The sequence below is a fragment of the Peromyscus maniculatus genome, chromosome 9 (assembly GCF_049852395.1).
Source record: "Peromyscus maniculatus bairdii isolate BWxNUB_F1_BW_parent chromosome 9, HU_Pman_BW_mat_3.1, whole genome shotgun sequence".
Taxonomy (NCBI): domain Eukaryota; kingdom Metazoa; phylum Chordata; class Mammalia; order Rodentia; family Cricetidae; genus Peromyscus; species Peromyscus maniculatus.
This window is the reverse complement of record NC_134860.1, coordinates 40,151,854-40,173,829: the sequence shown is the minus strand read 5'-3', so window position 1 is coordinate 40,173,829 and position 21,976 is coordinate 40,151,854. Positions and strand designations below refer to the sequence as shown.

General features: G+C 40.7%; 2 protein-coding genes across 10 annotated transcripts in view; both read right to left on the bottom strand.

Moving 5' to 3' along the window:
• Positions 1 to 1,643: 1,643 nt before the first annotated feature.
• Positions 1,644 to 15,171, bottom strand: Mss51 (MSS51 mitochondrial translational activator). Of its 2 annotated transcripts, XM_006984802.4 has the most exons (7): positions 15,058 to 15,171; positions 5,332 to 5,574; positions 4,928 to 5,083; positions 4,245 to 4,369; positions 3,299 to 3,865; positions 2,322 to 2,415; positions 1,644 to 2,009 (listed from the first exon to the last, which is right to left on the bottom strand). In XM_006984802.4, exons 2-7 carry the CDS (start codon positions 5,547 to 5,549, stop codon positions 1,766 to 1,768), a joined length of 1,404 nt encoding a protein of 467 aa, XP_006984864.1. In that variant the 5' UTR covers positions 5,550 to 5,574; positions 15,058 to 15,171; the 3' UTR covers positions 1,644 to 1,765. The 2 variants fall into 2 exon arrangements, with proteins under 2 accessions (XP_006984864.1, XP_076400844.1); XM_076544729.1 differs by lacking the exon at positions 15,058 to 15,171 and having other exon boundaries at positions 5,332 to 5,688.
• A 3,100-nt stretch (positions 15,172 to 18,271) lies between these two features.
• Positions 18,272 to 21,976, bottom strand: part of Ppp3cb (protein phosphatase 3 catalytic subunit beta) — a 46,540-nt gene continuing 42,835 nt past the window's right edge. For all 8 annotated transcript variants that reach the window (XM_076544722.1, XM_076544725.1, XM_076544721.1 and 5 more), the window contains one exon: positions 18,272 to 19,891. In XM_076544722.1, the coding sequence (XP_076400837.1) occupies positions 19,713 to 19,891 (179 nt within the window). In that variant the 3' untranslated portion in view covers positions 18,272 to 19,712. The remainder of the gene's footprint in view (positions 19,892 to 21,976) is intronic.

Sequence of the window (21,976 nt, the reverse complement as noted above, 5' to 3'; positions counted from 1 at the left end):
CAGCCTTCGGTCCCTCCGGGTCGAGTGGGCGGGGCGGAGGAGCTCGGGGGCCACTGAGCTTCGGGCCCCCCGAGGTATCCCGAGGACCCAGGGCGTTTGCCTCCTGTACCTAGTGATCGGGAATTCTGGGTAGACAGAACTGGAGCTGAACTAGGCAAAACTAAGCAGAAGGGAGTTGATCCAGGGTTCTGCTGGTTCATGAGTGCGTTAAACTCACTCTAGAACTAAATATTTGAGGCGGGTATATGTAAAGAACCTATAAAATGCACCGTGACGCGGTGAGGGGAGGTTAGAGGTCAACCTTTCATCTTTTTTTTTAAAGTATGGTCTCACTCGGACTGCTGGTCAGCAGGACAGTGAGCTCCTGGGATTCACGTGTCTGCATTCTCAGTGCTGAGTTACAGGCTTGCGTTTCCACATGACTGAGCTATCTATCTCCCCAGCATGTCCTTCACTTTCACAACAAAACAAGTGTTTACGTAGGTAGGCCTGAGCACAACTTGGAAGAATTGGTTCTCTTCCTCTACCATGTGGTTCCCAGGGATGGAATTCAGATTTTAAGGCTTTTGAGGTAAGCACATAGGTCAGGTATGGAGGGAAGTGCCTTCACACCTCAGCACACTCCCAACTCCACTACAGACACTTCTTTTTTAAAAGTGTATGAGGTGGTATTGTGTTCCCTGAAATATTGTGCACCCTAATAAACTTATCTGGGGTCAGAGACAGAGCAGCCACAATATTAAACATAGAGGATAGGCAGTGGTAGCACATGCCTTTAATCCTAGCATTCCAGAGACAGAAATCCATGTGTTCAAGGATACAGCCAAGCATGGTGACTCATCATGCCTTTAATCCCAGGGAGTGATGGTAGAAGGCAGAAAGGTATATAAGGCGTGAGGACCAGGAACAAGAAGCATTTGGCTGGTTAAGCTTTTAGGTTTTGAGCAGCAGTTCAGCTGAGAGCCATTGGGATGAGGACACAGAAGCTTCCAGTCTGATAAAACAAGATCCGCTGAGAAGTTGGCCAGGTGAGGTTAGCTGTGGCTTGTTCTGTCTCTCTGATCTTCCACCAGTGTTCACCCCAATACCTGGCTCAGGTTTGATTTTATTAATAAGAACTTTTAAGATTCATGCTACAGTATCTAGTGGCTTTTCTGTTCTCTGACCCCAGGTAAGCTTATTAGGGTGCACAATATTTTAGGGAACACAATACCACCACACAGGTGAGTCATATTTGACTGCAAATAGAAAACAAAACAAGTTACTTAAAAAGCCCCAACATACTCAGGTGCAGTGGCAAACACATATATAGTTCCAGCTTTGTTGGAGGCTGTGGCAAAAGCAGTGAGACATTCTCTCTCTCTCTCTCTCTCTCTCTCTCTCTCTCTCTCTCTCTCTCTCTCACACACACACACACACACACACACACACACACACACACACACACAGAACCTTTTTAGATATAGGTTAAATCAAACTCGTATAGACCTGCAACCCCCCTTGTGAGGCGGAGGCAGATGTTGGTCCATTCAAGGCCAGCCTCGGCTACTCAAAACAAACAATTACAAAAGAGGGCTAGGAATGTAACTCAGTGGTCAACAAAGCCCTGGGGAAAAACCAGAAAGGAGTCATGTCATACAGAGTTCTCATTGGTTTAGAATCTTTACTTGGACTGTGAATAAGATTTAGCATTCAGTAGGTTTCAAAGCTGGCAACAGTTGGACATCAACAGGGTGATTTGATTAAGCTTCTATTTTCCAGGCATTCAGTTAGGACTTGGTTCAAATACTGAAAAATCATCTGCTATTTCTTCTGATTGCTTCTTATCTAGTTGGCAGGAGGAACTTCCAAGAAACATGATGTAGTAGGCACTGCTGTACACTGGCTGCTTATTGGGGTTAGAATAGACCTGTTCAGGTTTGAGGGATGCGAAAGGATTAGCTCCACAAGCAATGATGTGTGTATCCAAGTTCACCAGAATCTGCAAAGAGGCTTCCAATTCCTGTTGGCTGGGGAAGAGAGAAGGAAAATCTCTCTAGTAATTATGAGGGAGTATAAATTGCTCAAGTGCATGGCAATTCATGATCAATCCCAAAAATTTTCTCGAGATGTACTAGGCAAGGGTTATTTTCCCTCTCAAATGTCTCACCAAATTCCAGATTATGTAATAAAGGACTGTTCCCAGAAATTTGTTTTAGAGCTACATGCAGGAAGGAAGAACACCTTCCTAAGACAGATGGGCAAGGGGAATCAAAATGGGTTCATCTGTGTATAGGAAAAAGTGAGTCAGGAAAGGATCACAAATAGAAATAGGTAAAAACCTGTAAACAGTAATCAATGTTGGGATCGCATAGTCACGAAGTAGCAGCAGGGTAGGTAGCCAAGCTTCCATCAAGACTGGGGAGGCATGGAAACCTGAAGAACAAGAATGGAAATGTGAAGAGGAGATGGGAGGAAGGCTGAGGTATATCCCAAGAGCATGACAGTCCTCTGATTTTATCAACCCTCGTGCTGTTCATCCCCAGTTCTTACCATCATGAGCTACCCAAGTTCTTCAATAAAAGACTGTGAACCAGGATAGATATATGGGAAATGATCAACCAAGCTCGTCATTATACTGTATTTAGTGAAGATCAAAAGAAATGAATAAGGACCAAATGAAAACAGATCTAAGTTGTCATGGCTAGTTTAATGTCAACTTGACACAAGCTAGAGTCATCTGAAAAGAGGGAACCTCAACTGAGAAAATGCCTCTATAAGATCAGGCTGTAAGGCATTTTCTTAATTAGTGATTGATGGGGAAGGCTCAGCCCATTGTGGGTGGGGCCATCTCTGGGTGGGTGGTCCTGGGTTCTATAAGAAAGCAGGCTGAGCAAGCCTTGGGGAGCAAGCCAGTAAACAACACCCTTCCATAGCCTCTGCATCAGCTCCTGACTCCTGGTTCCTGCCCTGCTTAAATTTTTTTTTTTTTCCTGAGACAGGGTTTCTCTGTGTAGTTTTAGTGCCTGTCCTGGATCTTGCTCTGTAGACCAGGCTGCCCGTAACTCACAGAGATCCACCTGGCTCTGCCTCCCGAGTGCTGGGATTAAAAACATGTGCCACCACCGCCTGACTGCCTGCTTGAATTTCTGTTCTGACTTCCTTCAGTGATAGAAGTATAAGCCGAATAAACCCTGTCCTCCCCAACCTTCTTTTGCTCATAGTGTTTCATCACAGCAATAGAAACCCCAACTAAAACATAAGTGCAGGGTGGAAAGTTATCAGCTCCTCAGTATTTCTCTGAATGAATAGCTCTTACCTGGATGGAATGCAGCCACCAAATCTGGATGGGCTAGATTCCCAGTCTCTATCTGCTCCTCCCAGAAGTCATGATACAGAGCCTTGTAGCCACTAAGCTGAATTGTTCCAGGCTCCAGGGGTATAGGCGAAGAACTCTGTAAAAGGTTAGTGCCCACATCCACACCCACCATGATCACACGGAGGCCAAGGTGTTCAGGAAACATGTAGCCAAGCTCATCATAATCTCCAGAACGAATGAGAAATGTCTCCACATGGGAAGCACCAACTACATGCAGTGTGATTCCCCCCGTCTTCCCAACATCTAGGGCCAGAGTCCGAAGCCCTAGGCCCAGGGTCAAGGGCCGTGACAAAGCATCTGTCATCAACCGCTTCAAAGAGCTGTGCAGAGCCTCTGGTTCTGGTCGCGGCCTTCCTAGACTGGCCCAAAGCATGGTCATGGCATGGCTCTCTACAACAGCATTCAGTGCAGCCTCTAGCTGTAAGCCCCTCAGAGAAAACCAGGCATCCCAATCCTGTATCTCTTCCGCCGGCCATGGCCAGGGTCCCGAGGGTAGGACAAAATCACCTGTAGGGCAGAAGGAGAAAGTGAATGGGGCTGGAAAGAAGAGGGCACACTACTTTTGGAAAGGACCCGAGTTCAGTTCCCAGCAGCCAAATTGAGGGGCTCACAACTGTCTGTAATTCCAACTCTAGGGGATTCCATGCCTTCTTCCAGCCTTGAGGGGTACTGTACTCATGTGCACAAACCCATACTCAAATACCCATAATTCAAAAAATAATAAACAGCAAATCCTTCCTTGGCTTCAAAATTCCCTCCTCAGTAATTCATATTTATTCTGCAACCAGTAACTACAAGTATCCCCATTCCTTGCCACAGTTTATTTTTTTCTAACTACAACCAACAATTATCACTAAGATAAAGTTTTCTAATACCCCTACTCTACCTGTGACCAGAAGCCATTCCATGACGCGATCCACTGCCACAAGACGGAGCACTTGACAAACCTTCCTGTGTGCTGGCCAATCTGACCTCTGGCACTCTGTATCACAGTAATAGACATTTCTGCACCTGAGAGAATGAACCAAAGAAACACATCCCTGTATCAGAAAGGTAACTGCACATGTCCAGGGAAGGAGACCGGATACCGGCACCTTCAAAGAAAGGCCAATGCACAGGCAGGATGGTGTGGAGAAAAATGACAGGTAGCAATGCCAATGCGGGAGCCATGTGGGCAGGTGAAGCAACAGGCATTAGGAGTGCAATTCTCAGAGTGCTGCCCCATCTCCACCTGTCCAAAACTTAAGTTTTTCACTTCAGGAAAAAAAAAAAAAAAAAGACTCTGTTGATGCTTTCTCTTAACAGGTGTGACCACCTCAACCTTCTCAGAACAAATGTAATCTTACCCCATGTGTACTCAGGAAAAAAGTAGGAAGAGTATCTGCTATTTCATTTCCCACAATACCAAAAATAAACAGGATAAAAATTGGGGCCACACAAAATGAGGAACTATTAATTCTGAAAGCAAACCAAACACAAACAAAAAAACCTTGGGGCTGTTCCTCTTGGAATGAGGACTTAGTATAGGGTTACTTCTGAATGTTCCCCCACTAGCACCCCACAAGTCACCTCTTACAGTGCCGGAGAACCTTGTGATCTGAAAGGCCAAAAGGGAGTGCTTTACAGGAAGCACAGAATCGGAACGTGTCCTCCAACCTCTGGAACATTTCTTGTGGACACCGAAATCCAAAGCTGGATACTGGGGTTCCCCCATCTACCACCAACCTGTAGAGATAGTTTCAAAGAAAGGCAATAGGGAAGAGCATCTCCCCAAGCTCTTCTGTGCTTCCCCCACCTTGTATAGATTTTTCTATGATCTAAAATGTATCCCACTCCCATTTTTCTTAAGCAGTTATGTTTCTTCTATACTAATACAACTGACAAAGGTCAGAATGAGAAAATTCCCAATTATACTTTTCCATCTTCTGATATGCCGGTACCACTGAGCCTCTGTCCACAAACTGGTCACTCACTTGTATTCTTCATAGCTCTTCATGTTCAGCTTTTGAAGGATCAGTTGGGACAGACCTGGTACATTATTGTCCAAGGAAATAAAGCCAAGTGCATCAATGCTGGGGTTAGGTTTTGAGAGGGTTAGAGGTTCCGGAGACACTTCTGTGGGTGGGATTACAACCATAGGAGTCACTGGTGGGCGTTTCTTGTGCTTTCGCCGCTGTGAACGTGGAGCCATGTCCAAAGAACTTGGGGACCAGAAGCTAAACAGGAATTTGATAAAAATAAACGTGTGTTTTCAGATGCCTGGCCTTTTACTTCACACTCAAGTCTCTGAGGCCTGGCTATGAGAAAATTTATTAGTTATAGATTACTTACTGCTATAAGCAGTTACAAAAAATAGAGGAGACCACTGGGCATATGGTGGCTCACTTCTATAATACTAGTATTCTGTAAGCTAAGGAATACATAGAGTGTTCCAGTCAACTTGCGCTGCATAGCAAGACACCCTCTCAAACAAAAATGAAAACAAAAAACATGAGAATTACATACAATATAATTTATGCATGTGTGTGATATATGAAGCTCTATATACAGGTAAGTAAATATACAAAACCCTTAAAGAAGCAGTGGGTAGGAACTGGGTTGATGAAAATAGCCCCTAGACTTGTCTACGTTGGACTTTTGGGGAAGTGGGAGGGGACAGGTCATTAGACCAGGATGGTTCTTAATTCATTATGTTGCTGAGGATGACTTTGAATTCCTGATCCTCTGGCTCCATTTCACAAGTGCTAGGACCACATCTGTGAATGCTAGGTAAGCACTATATCATGTGAACTACATCCCCAGCCTCTTTTATAAAAATAATATGTTAATGTAGTGGATAACCATTCTATCTATGACCTTGGAGCACCACCCCTAGAGATGTAGCAGGTTAACTGTCCTAGCTATCTATGACCTTGAAGTACCTGCCCCAGGGTATGGCTTGGGCTACCCTTAAGACCTGAGACCCCTCTCCCTCGTGGGCTCAGATGTTGAGAAAGACCCAGGCGGAAGAACAGTGTTGGCCTGTACCACGGACTTCCAGGACCCTATGATAAATCTCCCATGCTGTAGTGAGTCTTCCTCCCTAATAAATTTATTTACCCTTTAAGCAGACTCTGTGGATTTCTTGTAATATATATATATATATAATATTTCTTTTAATATATATATATATATAATATATATTAAACACATAGAATCTTTTGTAATTTGTTTTGAAGCAGATTCTTATGTAGCCCAGCCGTGTGCCACACTCTCTGTCTCAGCACACACACTGCTAAATTAACTTTAAAAAGAAGAAAAAGCAACACACAAGTTTTTGTCTATCCAAAGTTAGCAGCAGATGGAAAACTGGCTAAGCTCACCTAGTCTGGAGATAAGACATAAATTTTCGGCCTCAGCCTGTTCTGCTGGCTCTCCTCTCCACCCTGTAGTGCTCTGGCTGCCCTGGCACCCTGTCTGCTCTTCCCTGAGCTCCTTCTAACTAGTGCTGTGGATCTAGTCACCATCATGATCATCCACTAGGACCTCATCAGCCATGACAAGCTGTTCTCTGACACAGGCATGGAGGGCAAGATGGTCAGTGGAATAAAAGGTAACACGGTGGTGACGCACGCCTTTAATCCCAGCACTCGGGAGGCAGAGGCAGGCAGATCTCTGTGAGTTTGAGGCCAGCCTGGTCTACAGAGCGAGATCCAGGAAAGGCGCAAAGCTACACAGAGAAACCCTGTCTTGAAAAACCAAAAAAAAACCAAAAAAACAAAAAAAAAAAACCTTATTTTACATGTCTGTGTATAGATGTAGACACATGCATACTGCAATGTGTATGTGGAATGTCGAGAACAACTTGTGGAGTCTTTTCTGGCCTTCCACCTCATTTGAGGCAGGATCTCTCCTTATGTGCTTCACTGTGCAATCCAGGCTAGGGGGCCCACAACTGTTCATGCAATTCTCCTGTCACTACCTCCCACCTTGGCCTAAGAGCAAGGAACTATGGATGTGTGATTGGGCTTTTTTTTTCCTCCTTTTTTTGGGGTGTGTGTGTGTGGGGGGAGGTTTCTCTGTGTAGTTTTGGCACCTGTACTCGATCTCGCTCTGTAGACCAGGCTGGCCTCGAACTCAGAGATCTGCCTGCCTCTGCCTCCCGAGTGCTGGGATTAAAGGCTCTGCCACTCGGCTCGTGACTGGACTTTTCATCTGGATCCCAGGGTTAAGCTTCAGGTCATTAAGCTTGCTGGGCAAGCACTTTTACCCACTGAGCCATTTCAACTCTGGGCTGAAGTGTCTTTAGAAGATTTATTTTTATGTTTGTAAGTGTTGTTCCTGCATACAAGTGTTGTATGCATGCCGGGTGTTGCGGAGATCAGAATAGGGCGTCTGTAACTCATAGTTCTAAGGATCTGACGCCCTATTCTGACCTCCAGATTTGGTGGGTGCTGAGAACCAAACCGAGGTCCTCTAGAAGAACAGCAGGTGTTGCTGAGCCATCTCTCCACCTGTTCTTTTTTTAAGATTGATTGATTGATTGATTATGTATACAGTATGCCTGTGTGTCAGAAGAGGGCACCTGATCTCACTATTGATGGTTGTGAGCCACCATGTGGGTGCTGGGAATTAAACTCATGACCTCTGGAAGAGCAGCCAGTGCTCTTAACCTCTGAGCCATCTCTCCAGCCCCCGTTTTTTTGTTTTGTTTTGTTTTATTTTGTTTTAACCATAATTTATTTGGAGTAGAGGCATTGGTTTTGTATTTTATGTTGTTATTTAATTTTACTTTTTTTTTTTTTTTAACAAAGAAAAAACAGTATGCCCAGAAAGGTGGCTCAGTAAGTAGAGATGCTTGCTGTCAAGATTGACAACTGGAGTTTGACCCTGGGAACCCATGTGATCAGAGTAAAATCAATTTCTGAAAGGTGTTCTTTGACTTCTGTGCACATGCGTGCATATACATGCATAGGCACACACATAAATAAATGTAATTAAAACCAATTTTTTTTCAAAGAACAAAGTAGTCAGGTGTGGTACTACATGCATCATAATCCCAGCATCCAGGAAGCAAACACAGACGGATTTCTGTGAATTTTAGGCCAGCCTGGTCTATACAGCAAGCTGCAGGACAGTTAGGCTACACAATGAGATTCTGTCCCAACAGCAACAACAAAACCAAACTTGTAAGTTAACCAAAAATAAAGTGCATTTAAATTTGCTTGAAAAAAATTGTAAGCAATAAACTTAAGAAATATACAGTAAGTGCAATACAAAATGAGCACCAGAAAGGCAAAAATATAGTAAAAGCAGGGGCTAGAGAGACTGCTTGGTGGTTAAGAGCATTGGCTGCTCTTTCAGAGAATCTGGATTCAATTCCCAGAACCCACATTGCAGCTCACAACTGTCTGTAACTCCAAAGGCTCCAACACCTTCATCCAAACGCACATGCAGGTAAAACATCAATGCACGTGAAATAAAAATAAATCATATATATATATATATATATGTGTGTGTGTGTGTGTGTGTGTGTGTGTGTGTGTATTTGCTTACTTCAGTAGGACACATACTAAAATTGGAATGGTAAATGCTAATTTAAAAATGACTTTACCAGCAAGAGGTGGTGGCACACACTTTTAATATCAGCACTCAGGACACAGAGTCAGGCAGAACTCTGTGAATTCAAAGACAGCATGGTCTACAGAGTGAGTTCCAAGAAAGCCAGGGCTGCTACACAGAGAAACCCTGTCTCAAAAAATCGAAATAAAAATAAAATAAAATAAAAGTGAGTTTAGCATATCAAGGAGTAAGAGAAAATTAAAACCCTAAAAAGTCACTTTATCTAGGAAAAAAAAAAAAAAAGCAAGTCAGATAAATTAAGAAGAAAATTAACCTGGTCGGTGGTGGTGCACACCTTTAATCCCAGCACTTGGGAGGGAGAGCCAGGAGAATCTCTGTGAGTTCGAGGTCAGCCTGGTCTACAGAGTGAGTTCTAGGACAGGCACCCAAAACTACACAGAGAAACCCTGTCTGAAATAAAAATTAATAAAACAAATTTTGAAGTAAAATCAAGGCTATATCCATCCACTAGTCTAGTTGGGACTCTGGGGTACCCAAGTTTCTCTTCTTGTCTTTTCTTTTGCCTGTGCCTAGACACAAGAGGTCACACTGGAAAAAATTAAAACTTCCATTCATCCAATGTATATTTGATAAACAGGTAAAATCACTTGTAAAATACTCCAGGGAAACAAATACGAAAACGTATGTATTTCTGTTGGGCATGGTGCCTGTGATCTCAGTAGAAGGCTTAGGCAAGAGTATCACAAGTCCGAGATCAGTTTGGGTTATAACAAAGAAACCCTGTCAACTGAAAACAGGAAAAAACTTAAGCACTTCATCTAAATGGGGGTATAAAGTACTATGAAATCTTCTAGAAAGCACTGTGGGAGAGCAGAAGACAGTCTCCACAGTAAATAAGTAATGGACGACTTCATGAAGCAGAGATTAGTTGGAACTGATCTTGAAAGATGGGAATACTCTGAATGCATGCAGACAGGGAAAAGGACTTTTTAATACAAAGAAAAGAATGACTGTAGAAATACTGACAGGAATAATCTGAGGACTAATGAAAAAATGACTTGAGATACCATCAACAGTGTGAAACAACCCAAAGAATTAGAGGAAATATTTCTGTTACACACTTATAAGGAGATTTAATATGTAGAGTATATAAAAAAACTCTTCCCAGCCATGGTGGCACACACCTTTAATTTCAGCACTCAGAAGGCAGAGGCAAACAGATTTCTGCAAGTTTCAGGCCAGCCTTGTCTATACTGCCAGAGTTCCAGGACAGGGCCACACAGTGAGCCCTTGTCTCAAAACAACACCCAACTCCTATGAACAACCAATGAGAAACAACCTAATTAAAAAGAGTCAAATTATATTGAAGTTGATGTTGAAGCGCTATAGCTGAAGACAATACAAGACATATAGTACTGATTAGAAATCTTTCTCTCTGCCGGCTAGCTTTCATAGTCCCAGAGGTGCTATGCGGTCTGTGGGGGGAGAAAAAACATCAATGGCCTTACCCAGTATTAGTCTCTAATTGCTAAAATTACAAGATGTGCTCACTCAAGGTAAAATGATGGCATGACCATTATGGAGGAACCAACTGCTTTTTGATTGTATTTGAGGCCAGCTCCATAAGAAGGAATTCATGCTTGGTACTGTAAACCTGGTCAAAAGCCTGAGCAGGGAATTCATAGGATCTAGGGGAAACCTAGTATTGCTATTTTGCTAAATCCCCACGTTGTCAAACTGCTTTCTAAATGTTTACATTTATTCCCATAGATTTGTACTGCTCTGAACCCTGGTTAGAGAAACTTCTTTTCGCAATGCACAGTAGTTAATGGAGAAACTTATAACTGGTTTAAGTACTAAGAATATATGACCTTGAGTGCCCAGGCCTAAGTGGGAAAACTGTCATCTGTATCACACACTAACCTACCAAGATTCAGGGAACAATGGATGGGGAAAGGAGTGGGAGGGGATATAAAAACTGGAAGATGGGGAGGAATGCCATAAAATTGCTGTCTCTTGGACATGACACAGTGTTGTAGTCATAAAATTATAGATTGTGGTCCCCTGCACAAGATCAATGGAAGATCAAGCTAGGCAAAATTCTAGCATGTGTGGGAAGAAGTTCAGGAGGTCTGATTCATAACTGATAGGAGTGTGGTCACTGGAAGTTTACTCATGTTCCAATGCATGGCTCCACACCCAAACATTACTAACTGGTCTCAATGGGTTATATTAAAAAGAAATGAATTTGGGAGGGGGCCATGTTGTATGTGTGTGTGTGCATGGAGGGTTCAGGAGAATTTGAGGGAAAGAATGAGAGGTATATCTGATCAAAATATATTATATACATGCCTAAAATTTTCAAAAATTAAAAAAATGCAGGGCTGGAGAGATGGCTCAGTGGTTAAGAGCACTGCTTGTTCTTCCAAAGGTCCTGAGTTCAATTCCCAGCAACCACATGGTGGCTCACAACCACCTGTAATGAGATCTGGTGCCCTCTTCTGGCCTATAAGGACACATGCAGACAGAACACTGTTATGTATAATAAATAAATAAATCTTTAAAAAATAAAAATAAATAAAATGCACTAAAAAAGAGAAGATATTTAAGTATATTATTTTTCCAAAGAATATTTGCAAATGGAACATAAACATAAGAAAACAATTTCACTGGCCATTAAGGCATTACCAATCAGAACTATAATATCTTTTCATCCACCCATAAAGATGGCTCTCAAAAGAGAAATGAAAAAAGGGGTCCATGTATAGCTCTTACCTATAATCTCAATATTTCAGAGGCAGGAGGACTAATACAAATTCTAGACCAGACTAGACTACACAGTGACTTTAAGGCTAGCCAGGAATACAGTGTCTCACAAAACGAAAAGAAAGAAGGAAGGAAAAAAGTAAAATAACATAGAATTACTACATGATACAGGAATTCGTGTGTATGCACCTCCAAATAACTGAAAATGGTTACCTAATACATGTTTTTATATGAATGCTCACAACAACACTGTCCAGACAGTCAACAACTTGAAACAACTAAAGGTCCAATAATGGATGAATGGTGAACACACGGGAATTTATATGTAGGGAAGAAAAAAAAAAAAGGAGAAGCAAACTGGGAGACAGATTGACAGTCATCAGAAACTGGATAGAGAGAAAAATGAGGAATAACTGCCTCAGTCAAGGATTTTTTTAGGGATGAAAATGTTTTAGCTCTAGATAGAGAGGTTTATAACACTGTGAACATTAAAAAAATAAATAAATTAAAGCCGGGTGGTAGTGGTGGTAGAGGCAGAGGCAGAGACAGAAGCAGAGGCGGGCAGATCCCTGTGAGATTGAGGCTAGCCTGGTCACAAAGTGAGTTCCAGGACAGCCAGAGCAACAGAGAAACTCTGTCTCAAAAAGCCAAAATAGATAGATAGATAGATAGATAGATAGATAGATAGATAGATAGATAGATATAAAAACCAACAACAACAAAAAAAAAACTTTTTTGAAAGGGTTTCAAGTATCCCAAGCTGGCCTCAAACTTCCTACGGAGAAGAGAATGAATTTCAAATTTTGATTCTTCTGTGTCTATCTCCTGAGCATTCCAATTACAAATAGACACCCCCATACTGGATTTATGAGGGATGGAAATCAAACCCAGGGCTTCATACACACTAGGCAAGCACTCTACCAACTGAGCTACATCAACAGACTATGAAATGACATTAAAATTGCTAACTTTTAAATTTTTAAATTTCATGTTATATGTGAATTTCCCAACTTTTTGAAAAAAGGGACCTAAGAAATAAAGATATCTGTAGACATGGAGAGGCTAAAGTTATTAATATCCAGGTTTAATGTCTCCAGGGACAAGGAAAGGATAGAGGATAAAAACACTGGCAGCAGTTGGTTCTACTGAAACAAGGTAACAAAGTTCACATCAGGGATCATGTTTTGTTATAAAAATGGCCTGACATTTGACTCTTTGCAATCAGATTTGTTAAAGGGATGTCTCCAGAACCATCATGGAGCTGTACACAGGTGGCAAAATCCAGATATTTCCAGAATCATTCAGCTCATACCCATCTTTTAAATGCTGCTCTTATAGATCCATGGCCTGAGGTTCATGGAGGAATCAATGTCCATTTTTCTCTTGCACTCTTTGTCCTCATCCTTCCTTATGTTTCCATCCACCCTTCTGGTATCTCTCCTCAAACTTGGAGTGAATGGCTTGTTTGAGTCCATAAAGTAGAAACAATAAAAGCTCATCTGTATTCTCTATACAACACCAGTGAGGATATGGGACCTAGTGAAAACTGACGGTCCTAAGCTTTACAAGTTATATCCCTGTATAAAGAGTAAATGGGAGCACTCTTTCTCTTCATACTTCAGAACCCCATTTCCATGAACTGACTTGACTATGCCTGTAATTCATCCTTCCTTCCATGATACTAGGGATCAAACTAAGGCCTTCTGTATACCAAGTAAGTATTCTGCCACTGAGCAAAACTCCCAGTCCACCTGTCTTCACACAGTTCAAGGCCCAAGCTGATCTTGAACTGTCTAAAGATGGTCATAAACTTCTGATTCTTTTGCACCCATTTGCTAGTACTTGTAATTACAAGCATGCACTACCATACCCAGTTTGTGCAGTGCCAGGGATTGAAACAAGGGCTTGATGTTAGGCAAGCAGTCTGAGCTATATCCAGCTCCCTGCTATCCACTTTTAATCATCACACATACTCCTATGTTCAATGTGTTCCAGAATTACTGCATTCTAAGAGAAGCATTTAAATGCTAGAACCATTCCCCAGGTGAAAGTACATCTAACTGGACCGATGTACAGTCTTATATCCAAAAGTTTCTAATGAGCAACTTCCTGAAACTAGCCCATAACCTTTTGCCATAGTGGGAGACAATTAAGGTCAGAAAGATACTGCTTCATTTATGCATTTTCAAGGATTCCTTCCTTCAGTGGGAGATTTAAGCTCAGAAATGTGTATACATAGGAAGGTAAGATATTACTAGACAGAAATCAAAAGCAGCAGCGCACCAGTCCATATCCAGAGCATACTGATGACCTATGTTATAAATGTACTTGCTTTCTGACAGGAAGGTGAGAATGCAGGAATGAGAAGTTGGGTTATTAAATGTGTGTGTGTGTGTGTGTGTAACCATTTCTGAATTTGTATACTGTAGACTCAGACCTTGGTTCTAGCTTTCCCAGAGTCCCAAGCTCCTCCAAGTTCAAGGGGTATAAACTGAGAAAAGCGAAGGAGGGAGGGAAAAAAAAACAGAGGATATGGAAGGGTGAAACTAAAAAGTGCTGTGGTGAGCACTCAGAACTTAACCAGCATTCAGCCTATACTGTACCTGTAAAAGAGATGACTTAACTTTTTCTTCTAGCCGTCCTGATGACTTAGAAAAGACACCAATGAGTATAAAAATGTAAGCTGGCTTCTAGAGAAATTCTCATCCTTCCTCTCCAGAGTCTAACCTAAATCATTAACCCATTCCTAAACGGCATTCTCCGGTTTCCTCCCTCCTCATTAACAAAAGTCCCATATTTCACAGAAGATACAGTTACAGTCTCACTGTCTCCAGATCAGGAGAACCCACTGTAGTTTCTTGAATCCATCAGCAAATACATCATTTGGATGGTGGTGGGAAGACAGCGGGAAGTACAACTGGTCACCGGGCTCCTTGAAAAGGGCAAGGGAAGGCTGCCATGATGATGAACACTTTGTTCCAGCGCTCAGGAAGCTGAGGCAGGGTGATCATGAATTAGAGCCCAGACTCAAAAAACCAAAGAACAAGACCCCCAAATGTGGGGAGAAGGCGGAAGGGGGGAATAGTACATTTAGAATATTGCTATTTTGGCCAGGCAGTAGTGGAGCACACCTTTAATCCCAGCACTCAGGAGGCAGAGGCAAACAGATCTGAGTTCAAGCCCAGCCTGGTCTACAGAGCTAGTTCCAGGGTAGCCAAAATTAGAGAAACCCTGTCTCGAAAAACAACAAAAAAGAATACTGCTATTCTGACCACACTAGCTTCTTAATCAGTGATTAACACTCCCTCAAGTGATACTTTACAGAATTATAAAATGAACTAAGCAGACAGATTGATGGGAAAGTAACTTACCCTGCTAAGCCCTAGGCTTGCTTCTTCTCTTTCCTCCAGGTGAAGTGAACGCTTGACCTCTTCAGGTCTAGGCCGAGTCTCACTTGCAGCTGTTCCCTCATCTCACTTCGTCTGCAAACTGCTGAAATGCTGGGTCTCAGTTACTTAAGTGTGCCCTGCCAACCAGACCGACAAGGCTGAATTCTCCCTAACGAGGCAAGTCAGGACCTGGACACCTGCTTGAGTTCTCTTTCTGATCTTTATTCTCTGCCAGGAGGGCTCAAGACTCTGTCAACACTTTCCAACTCACCAGAGCCAGGCAAGCTGAGGAAAGATGAAACCAACTATTTCCTGGATGTCTCTCAAGGTAGCATTTCTTCTCTCACTTTACAGCTTCATGGGGGGAGGGGGGAATCCCCTGGGATTAATTAAGGAATCAATACTTGGCTGGAAGGACAGGCACCAGACCAAAGGAAAAGGGAAAAGGTGGGTGTCAGTCTAGATCCAAGATGAGTTCTCCAAACCCGATGTTCCTTTTTAGCCTAACACACTGCTCAAATAGAATTCAACAATGTCTAATCTAGGCTCAAGTACAAATATAATTACACAAAAAAGAAAAGAGAAATGGCATTTAATGGTACAAGTACAATGGTACTTAACTAAAGGAAAAAGAAGAACTACTTTGTAAAAACACTTGACTGGAAGGAGCATGAAGTACTCTCTAAAGGAAGAGACATGTCAATTTCAAAAGAGAAATAAATGCAGAGGAATAATGCTTCTGGAATACCAAAATAGGTAAGACCAATATTTTCAGTACGGAGTAAAAATACTTACTATTTATAGGGACAGAAAACAGGAAAGAATTAACTCAGCTATCCTTCCATTCCTGGTAAAGGATGTTGATCCAGAAGTACAATCACACTTCCTGGCTCCTTTCCTCTTACAACTACTGAGCTGAAGAACCTAAGAGCAGATATTTGGACAGTGCTCCTATATGACTGAAAAAATCCACCCTCCCCCTTTTGTTTTTTTGCTTATGTCTCACCTCAACTGTCACTTACCTGCCTCTGGGAAACAGAACCTCTAGCAATAGGGTCCTGGAATGTACTACATCAAATTACAAAGTTTTAACACAAAGAAAGGATTCCAAAGGAATCTCAAACTACAAAGCATGAACGACAAACAAATAAGGAGTTAATGAAACATTGCATAACACCATTTAGAATAGCTGTAAACAAAGGAAATCAGTTGTAATATTCAAAAACACTGATTAAACAGGTGACTACTGTAAGTAAAGATTTCAAGGCCAACTTCAAACTAAAATGGCCTCAAATTAAATGATGACCTTCAACGGGGTTAAGAGTTATTGCTGATGACTGAATTCCAGAAGGCACAAAAATCAATCAATCAATAATCAATCACATACTGACTCTGCTAACTCAGAAGTATCATAAAGGATAATGACAGGGTAAAAAATTGATAGGGGCAATTTCTATTTTAGCATTACTACTTCCATTGATAGACATTTAAAGTAACAACTTAGAGATCTGTATTTTCCACAATTTGTATCATGAGTTGCAATGAAAATTATCTTAAGTATTTAACCATTTTTGGTAAAACTATCCATGAAGATGGCAGGCCAGGCACAGTAGTTCATCCCTGTAAAAATCCTAGCCCTAGGGAGGCTGAGGCAAGAGGACAGAAGAGTTGAAGGGTAGGTAATTTGAGCTACCTAGACTCTTTTGAGGGAAAAAAAAAGGAAGGAGGAAGAGGGTGGAGGCTACCCAGGGGTTCCTACTTTATTAATTTGAAAGATGTGAGGCTGGATGACAGCCTACCATTTTCATGTACACTCATTTGTCCAAGTTGTTCTTTTACTTTCTCCTTCTTAATTTTTACCACCAACTTGTAATTCAAGTTTGATAATGATGCTTACCTATGACTCCCACAAATATTATATATAACCCTAGTAACAAATCAAAGTGCTAAGAAGTTCCTAGCACTTAAAATACTAGTTAAGTTCCTACTTTAACAATGTAATTTTCATAAAAAAAAAAAAAAACTATGAAAAAATCTTTGAAGTATACAATACATAGTAATTTTAGAGGCAGTTTACAAATTAATTATTATGGTGGATACTATAATAAACAACTTAGGTTCTGTTTTTTTGTTTGTTTGTTTGTTTTTGGTTTTTTTTTTTTTTTGGTTTTTCAAGACAGCGTTTCTCTGTTTAACAGCACTGGCTATCCTAGCTCTGTAGACCAGGCTGGCCTCGAACTCGCAGAGATCTGCCTGCCTCTGCTTTCTGAGTGCTGGGATTAAAGGAATGTGCCACCATCACCGGGTTTAGGTTGTTTTTATCTGGAATTTGGCAAGATATATATTTTGATATAAACTATGCTTTATGTGTATCATAGTTACTGTTTAAAGCTATTTGTCATATTATAGTATAAATTGTGAGCAATTTCTCCATTTGCAAAATGTTATACTCACTTCAACCATGGCACAGGAGGCAAAGCACAATTTCAGAGTAACCAAATATTAGTATTTTGCTTATTGCTAAACTACCCAATTTATCAAAACACAATTTATCACTCTAACCAAGTTCAAGACTGGAACATTTCTTCCAACTACGAGTTGGTGAAAACAGTGACTTTTATTTTGTTTACGGTAGGGGTACCCAGGGCCTTGCACATGACTGGCAAGCAACCTTCCACTGAACTATATAGCCCTAGCCACAGGTGACTTTAAATATTATATTTTGGAAGATTATTGGAGGCATTCAAAGTCCTCTAATGCTCAAATACTCACATTAAAAAAAAGTATAAGCCGGGGGTGGGGGGGTGAGGGGTAAGGGGTGAAGGGTGGGGTGGTGGTGGTGGTGGTGGTGGTGGTGGTGGTGGTGGTGGTGGTGGTGGTGGTGGTGGTGCACGCCTTTAATCCCAGCACTCAGGAGGCAGAGCCAGGTGGTTCTCTGTGAGTTCAAGGACAGCCTGGTTTAGCGCGTGAGATCCAAGACAGGCACCAAAACTATACAGAGAAACCCTGTCTCAAAAAACCAAAAAAAAAATAAATACAAGTAAAATTTATAGACAAGACTTTAATTCATGAAATCATAATTAATTATTTATAGGATAATCTCTGATGCATATCCTAGCTCCATGAACAGAATTTTACAATTTGCATAAAAAGGTTAAATCAGATTATACCTTCCAAATAAAACCCAACACAGAGATTGGAGCAGCGGCCCATGCATGGAATTTATTGTGTGCTACTGTTTATAAAATATTCGAATAGTCCTGCACATGCATAATATTTCCAACTTAGACAGGAGACCATACAGGGTGCACTTTCTGGCAAACAAAACAACAGATGGTTCCGCTGCCTGGAGCTCTGAGTTGTATTCCAGGGCATGAGGGAAGCAGGCCACCAAAGTAAAGGGAAATACCAAACTACAGTGGCAATCAGCACAGGTCAATAACTGTGTAAAATTAGCACATGGTTCCACTTAGTTTAACCAAGCAGTTCTGTAACTATCAAAAGTAAAATTTCAACATGCAATCTTGACTTTTATGCTTCCACTAACATCTGAAGGGTTGAAGAGAACCATTGCTTCTAGGCTGCATTACTTCATCAAAAACATTTCCAGACATTTTAAATTTTCCTTTGCATTTAAACATAAAAATGATAGAAAGCCAGCAGCAAATCACCCTGGTGGTTTTTTAAGCAACTGGAGTACTCACAATAAACTAAAATCTCTCATAACATCTACGTAACCTATACATGTTGTACCTGTACATCATAGGTCTATATATTAAATATTTGCAAAATGAAAACATGCATACACAAAATACGTCAAGTTTTACAGACATGATTTGAATTAAAATTTACTTTGACAATGTACAAACTTCTTTTAAAGTACCTTAAATGAGTAATTCTGTAATTCTTTATAATTTGAAAATTTAGGCTTTTTTTTTTTCTTCCTTAAATCTCTGGGGTGTAAATCTCAAAAGATACGGGCAAAAAAGATTCTAAATTGGTTTCTGGATTTGTGTTCAAGTAAGAGTCTTAGAAATAGTTTATGCATTCATAATTGAAAAATACCAAGACTATGTTACAGAATTAGCCACATTTAAGAACTATAGACCTGAGGTCAGCATTTTGTATAAACACCAACTGGGTTTCTCAGATTTTGCCTACAATTCAAAATACAGCTAGTAACCTCAGAAATATATTTTAAGACCATGCTAATTCATCCTTTTAAAGACATTTCATGGGGTGGGGGAAGAGTCCACGTTAACTCTAAAGATTGCATTTAAAGTCATGGTTGAAAAAAAACCTAATCCTACTGATGAAAAAAAAAAGAGCTCTCATTTGTAAACGTAAATGTGTGAACCACAAGCATAAATGGAGGTGTAGATAGCCTCCACTGGAAATTGCCCCAAGCCCCTTGCTCACTGCTCTCCACTGTGGCAGCGATTACCCAATCTGATTAAACAGCACATGTCCCAGGGCCCTCAAGCCTCCATCCAGGAAGGGGGCAAGGGTCTCAAAAAGCACAATGGTTTCTTCAGAGAGACTGTGACATTTATCATCAGCTTGGCCGACCCCTCCAGCTCCTTGGGTGATCTGTCCATTTGGGGCCCAAGACCTGAGAGTCCCCGGGAAGCCGCTGGTCACTGGGCACTATGGTTGCCAGTCCCGTGGTTCTCAGTGGCATGTGCGGTGTTCAGGGAATTGAAACCATCTTGCTGTACAGCATCTTTCCGGGGTGGCATTCTCTCATTGATCCTATCCAAACCCTTTGCCTCTTCAAAACTGCAGATTCTATGTGGTGGAGAGAATCCTCGTATTGCTTAACAAAATGCAAATTTGATAAGTCAGTAATTATAAAAACAATTCTGAGTCTTCAAAAACATAATGACTTTTAAGAAAAAAATTATTGTAAATAGCAACACTTAAATTTTAATTGAATTCTATACCCATTTTAGTCTCCCCATTAAAATATGAAACACTTAAATCTAAATAAAAAGATGACAACTTCATAGATAACAAGTTAACATTGTTTTGTCTTACTTAAAGTAAAGCAAAACAAAAACACTAAAATTGCCTTTCCTTTCCCCCAAAATCAACCTGTAGACAATGGTGTCAGGGTATCAGCCTGCTTCTACTAAACCAGTTATCTCTCTTACCTCAAACCTAGATCACAAGGTGACCATCACAAAGGTGAGGTAGCAAAGAGAGGGGCAACTGAGGAAGCTAAATAAGGATAATCCCCAACACAAGAGTATGTTCCACAAGTGAAGGTGAAATGGAGCAGGGTAAGAACTATCTTGGAGGAATACCAGTATAAAATGAAAAAGTGGAAAATGACCCCCAAGTTAGAACTGTGTTCGGGCGATAAACAAAAAGTAGGCATAGTTTCATATTTTAGAACATGTTTCCTTTCATTCTCTGGCCAATTACTTCAAACTATGTCAAAATAAATGGTAAATGGTAATCCTTCTTAAGTATTAAGGGTTCTTCTTCTTCTTCTTTTTTTTTTTTTTTTGGTTTTTCGAGACAGGGTTTCTCTGTGTAGCTTTGCGCCTTTCCTGGATCTAGCTCTGTAGACCAGGCTGGCCTCGAACTTACAAAGATCACAAAGAGGCCTGCCTCTGCCTCCTGAGTGCTGGGATTAAAGGCGTGCGCCACCACCGCTCAGCATTAAGGGTTTTTTTTTTAACTGTTTTGAGACAGGGTCTCACTACATAGCTCAGGCTAGCCTTGGAATCATTATATAGCTTGGCCTGGCCTCAAATTCATGATCCTCCTGACTCAATGGCCCTACTGCTAGGATAGACATTCACCACCAAGCCCAGCTTACATCAATTCTTATGGATTCTCATTCACTTCATCTGGAAGATACAGATACCATTAATAAAATGCTCATTAAGAAAGATATCCATATAATTACTTACAATCTAGCTGCTTTATAGATTTAATCTCTAGCACTACTTATTTTTATTTTTTATTTTATTTTTTTTTAAATTTAGCTAAAACTCTTTTATTAGCAAAACAGTTATTACTTATTTTCTAGTCCCCGTAGTACTTTGTACACTCTCAAGAGTTTAAGTTCAGATTCTTTCACTTAGAAGGACAGGACTCCTGTAATTCACAAAGGATATTAAAAAGGCCAGAAACGTTCAGTGTCAGAATAGAATCTAGATTCTCCATTTTTTGACTCTTGTTCTTAGTTTTAACTACAACTTAACAGTATAGTTATACATTCCCACCAATAAAAAGGAAAAATTATTGAAATTTAAAACTTTGCTTTCTTTTTAAAGAGAAAAATAATTTTATATATATAAATGAGCAGAACTTTAAAATATATACTGCTTTGTCTAGCACTACTTATAAACATGAACCAAACAAATGGCTGTGGCCACTTAGAAGTATGTAAGATCAAACTAAGTCTTGATACACATGAATATAATCTTAACTATAAAACTACAGCCCAAACTGCAGGAAACAAAAATCATTATAGTATCAGTTTCTGTACTAGAATGGGCAGAAACAAACTCACATATTTATTTAGTGAGGGTTTCACATAGAGAAAACAATCTGAGTAGCATAAAACATAAAATATGGGCTAGAGCTCTACTTGCAGGGTTAGTTTAATAATGTCCATTAAAACAGGCAACATAAATGCTATGATATACAACATATGCTAAAGAATTCAGCAATAATAAACTCTGGATTATACTAGAAAGAGAAAGGACTCTATAGGTATCAGCTCTTGTGATGATAAAAAAAAAAAAAGGAATGTGACTGTTAAATTTGATGAGTCAGCCAGTATGATTCATCTGTGTAAGCTAGGCATAAGACACACCCACAGGATATTTTCTGATGCCCACCCACAGACCACAGATCTCTGCCCAGTGCAAGGACTCTGATCGTA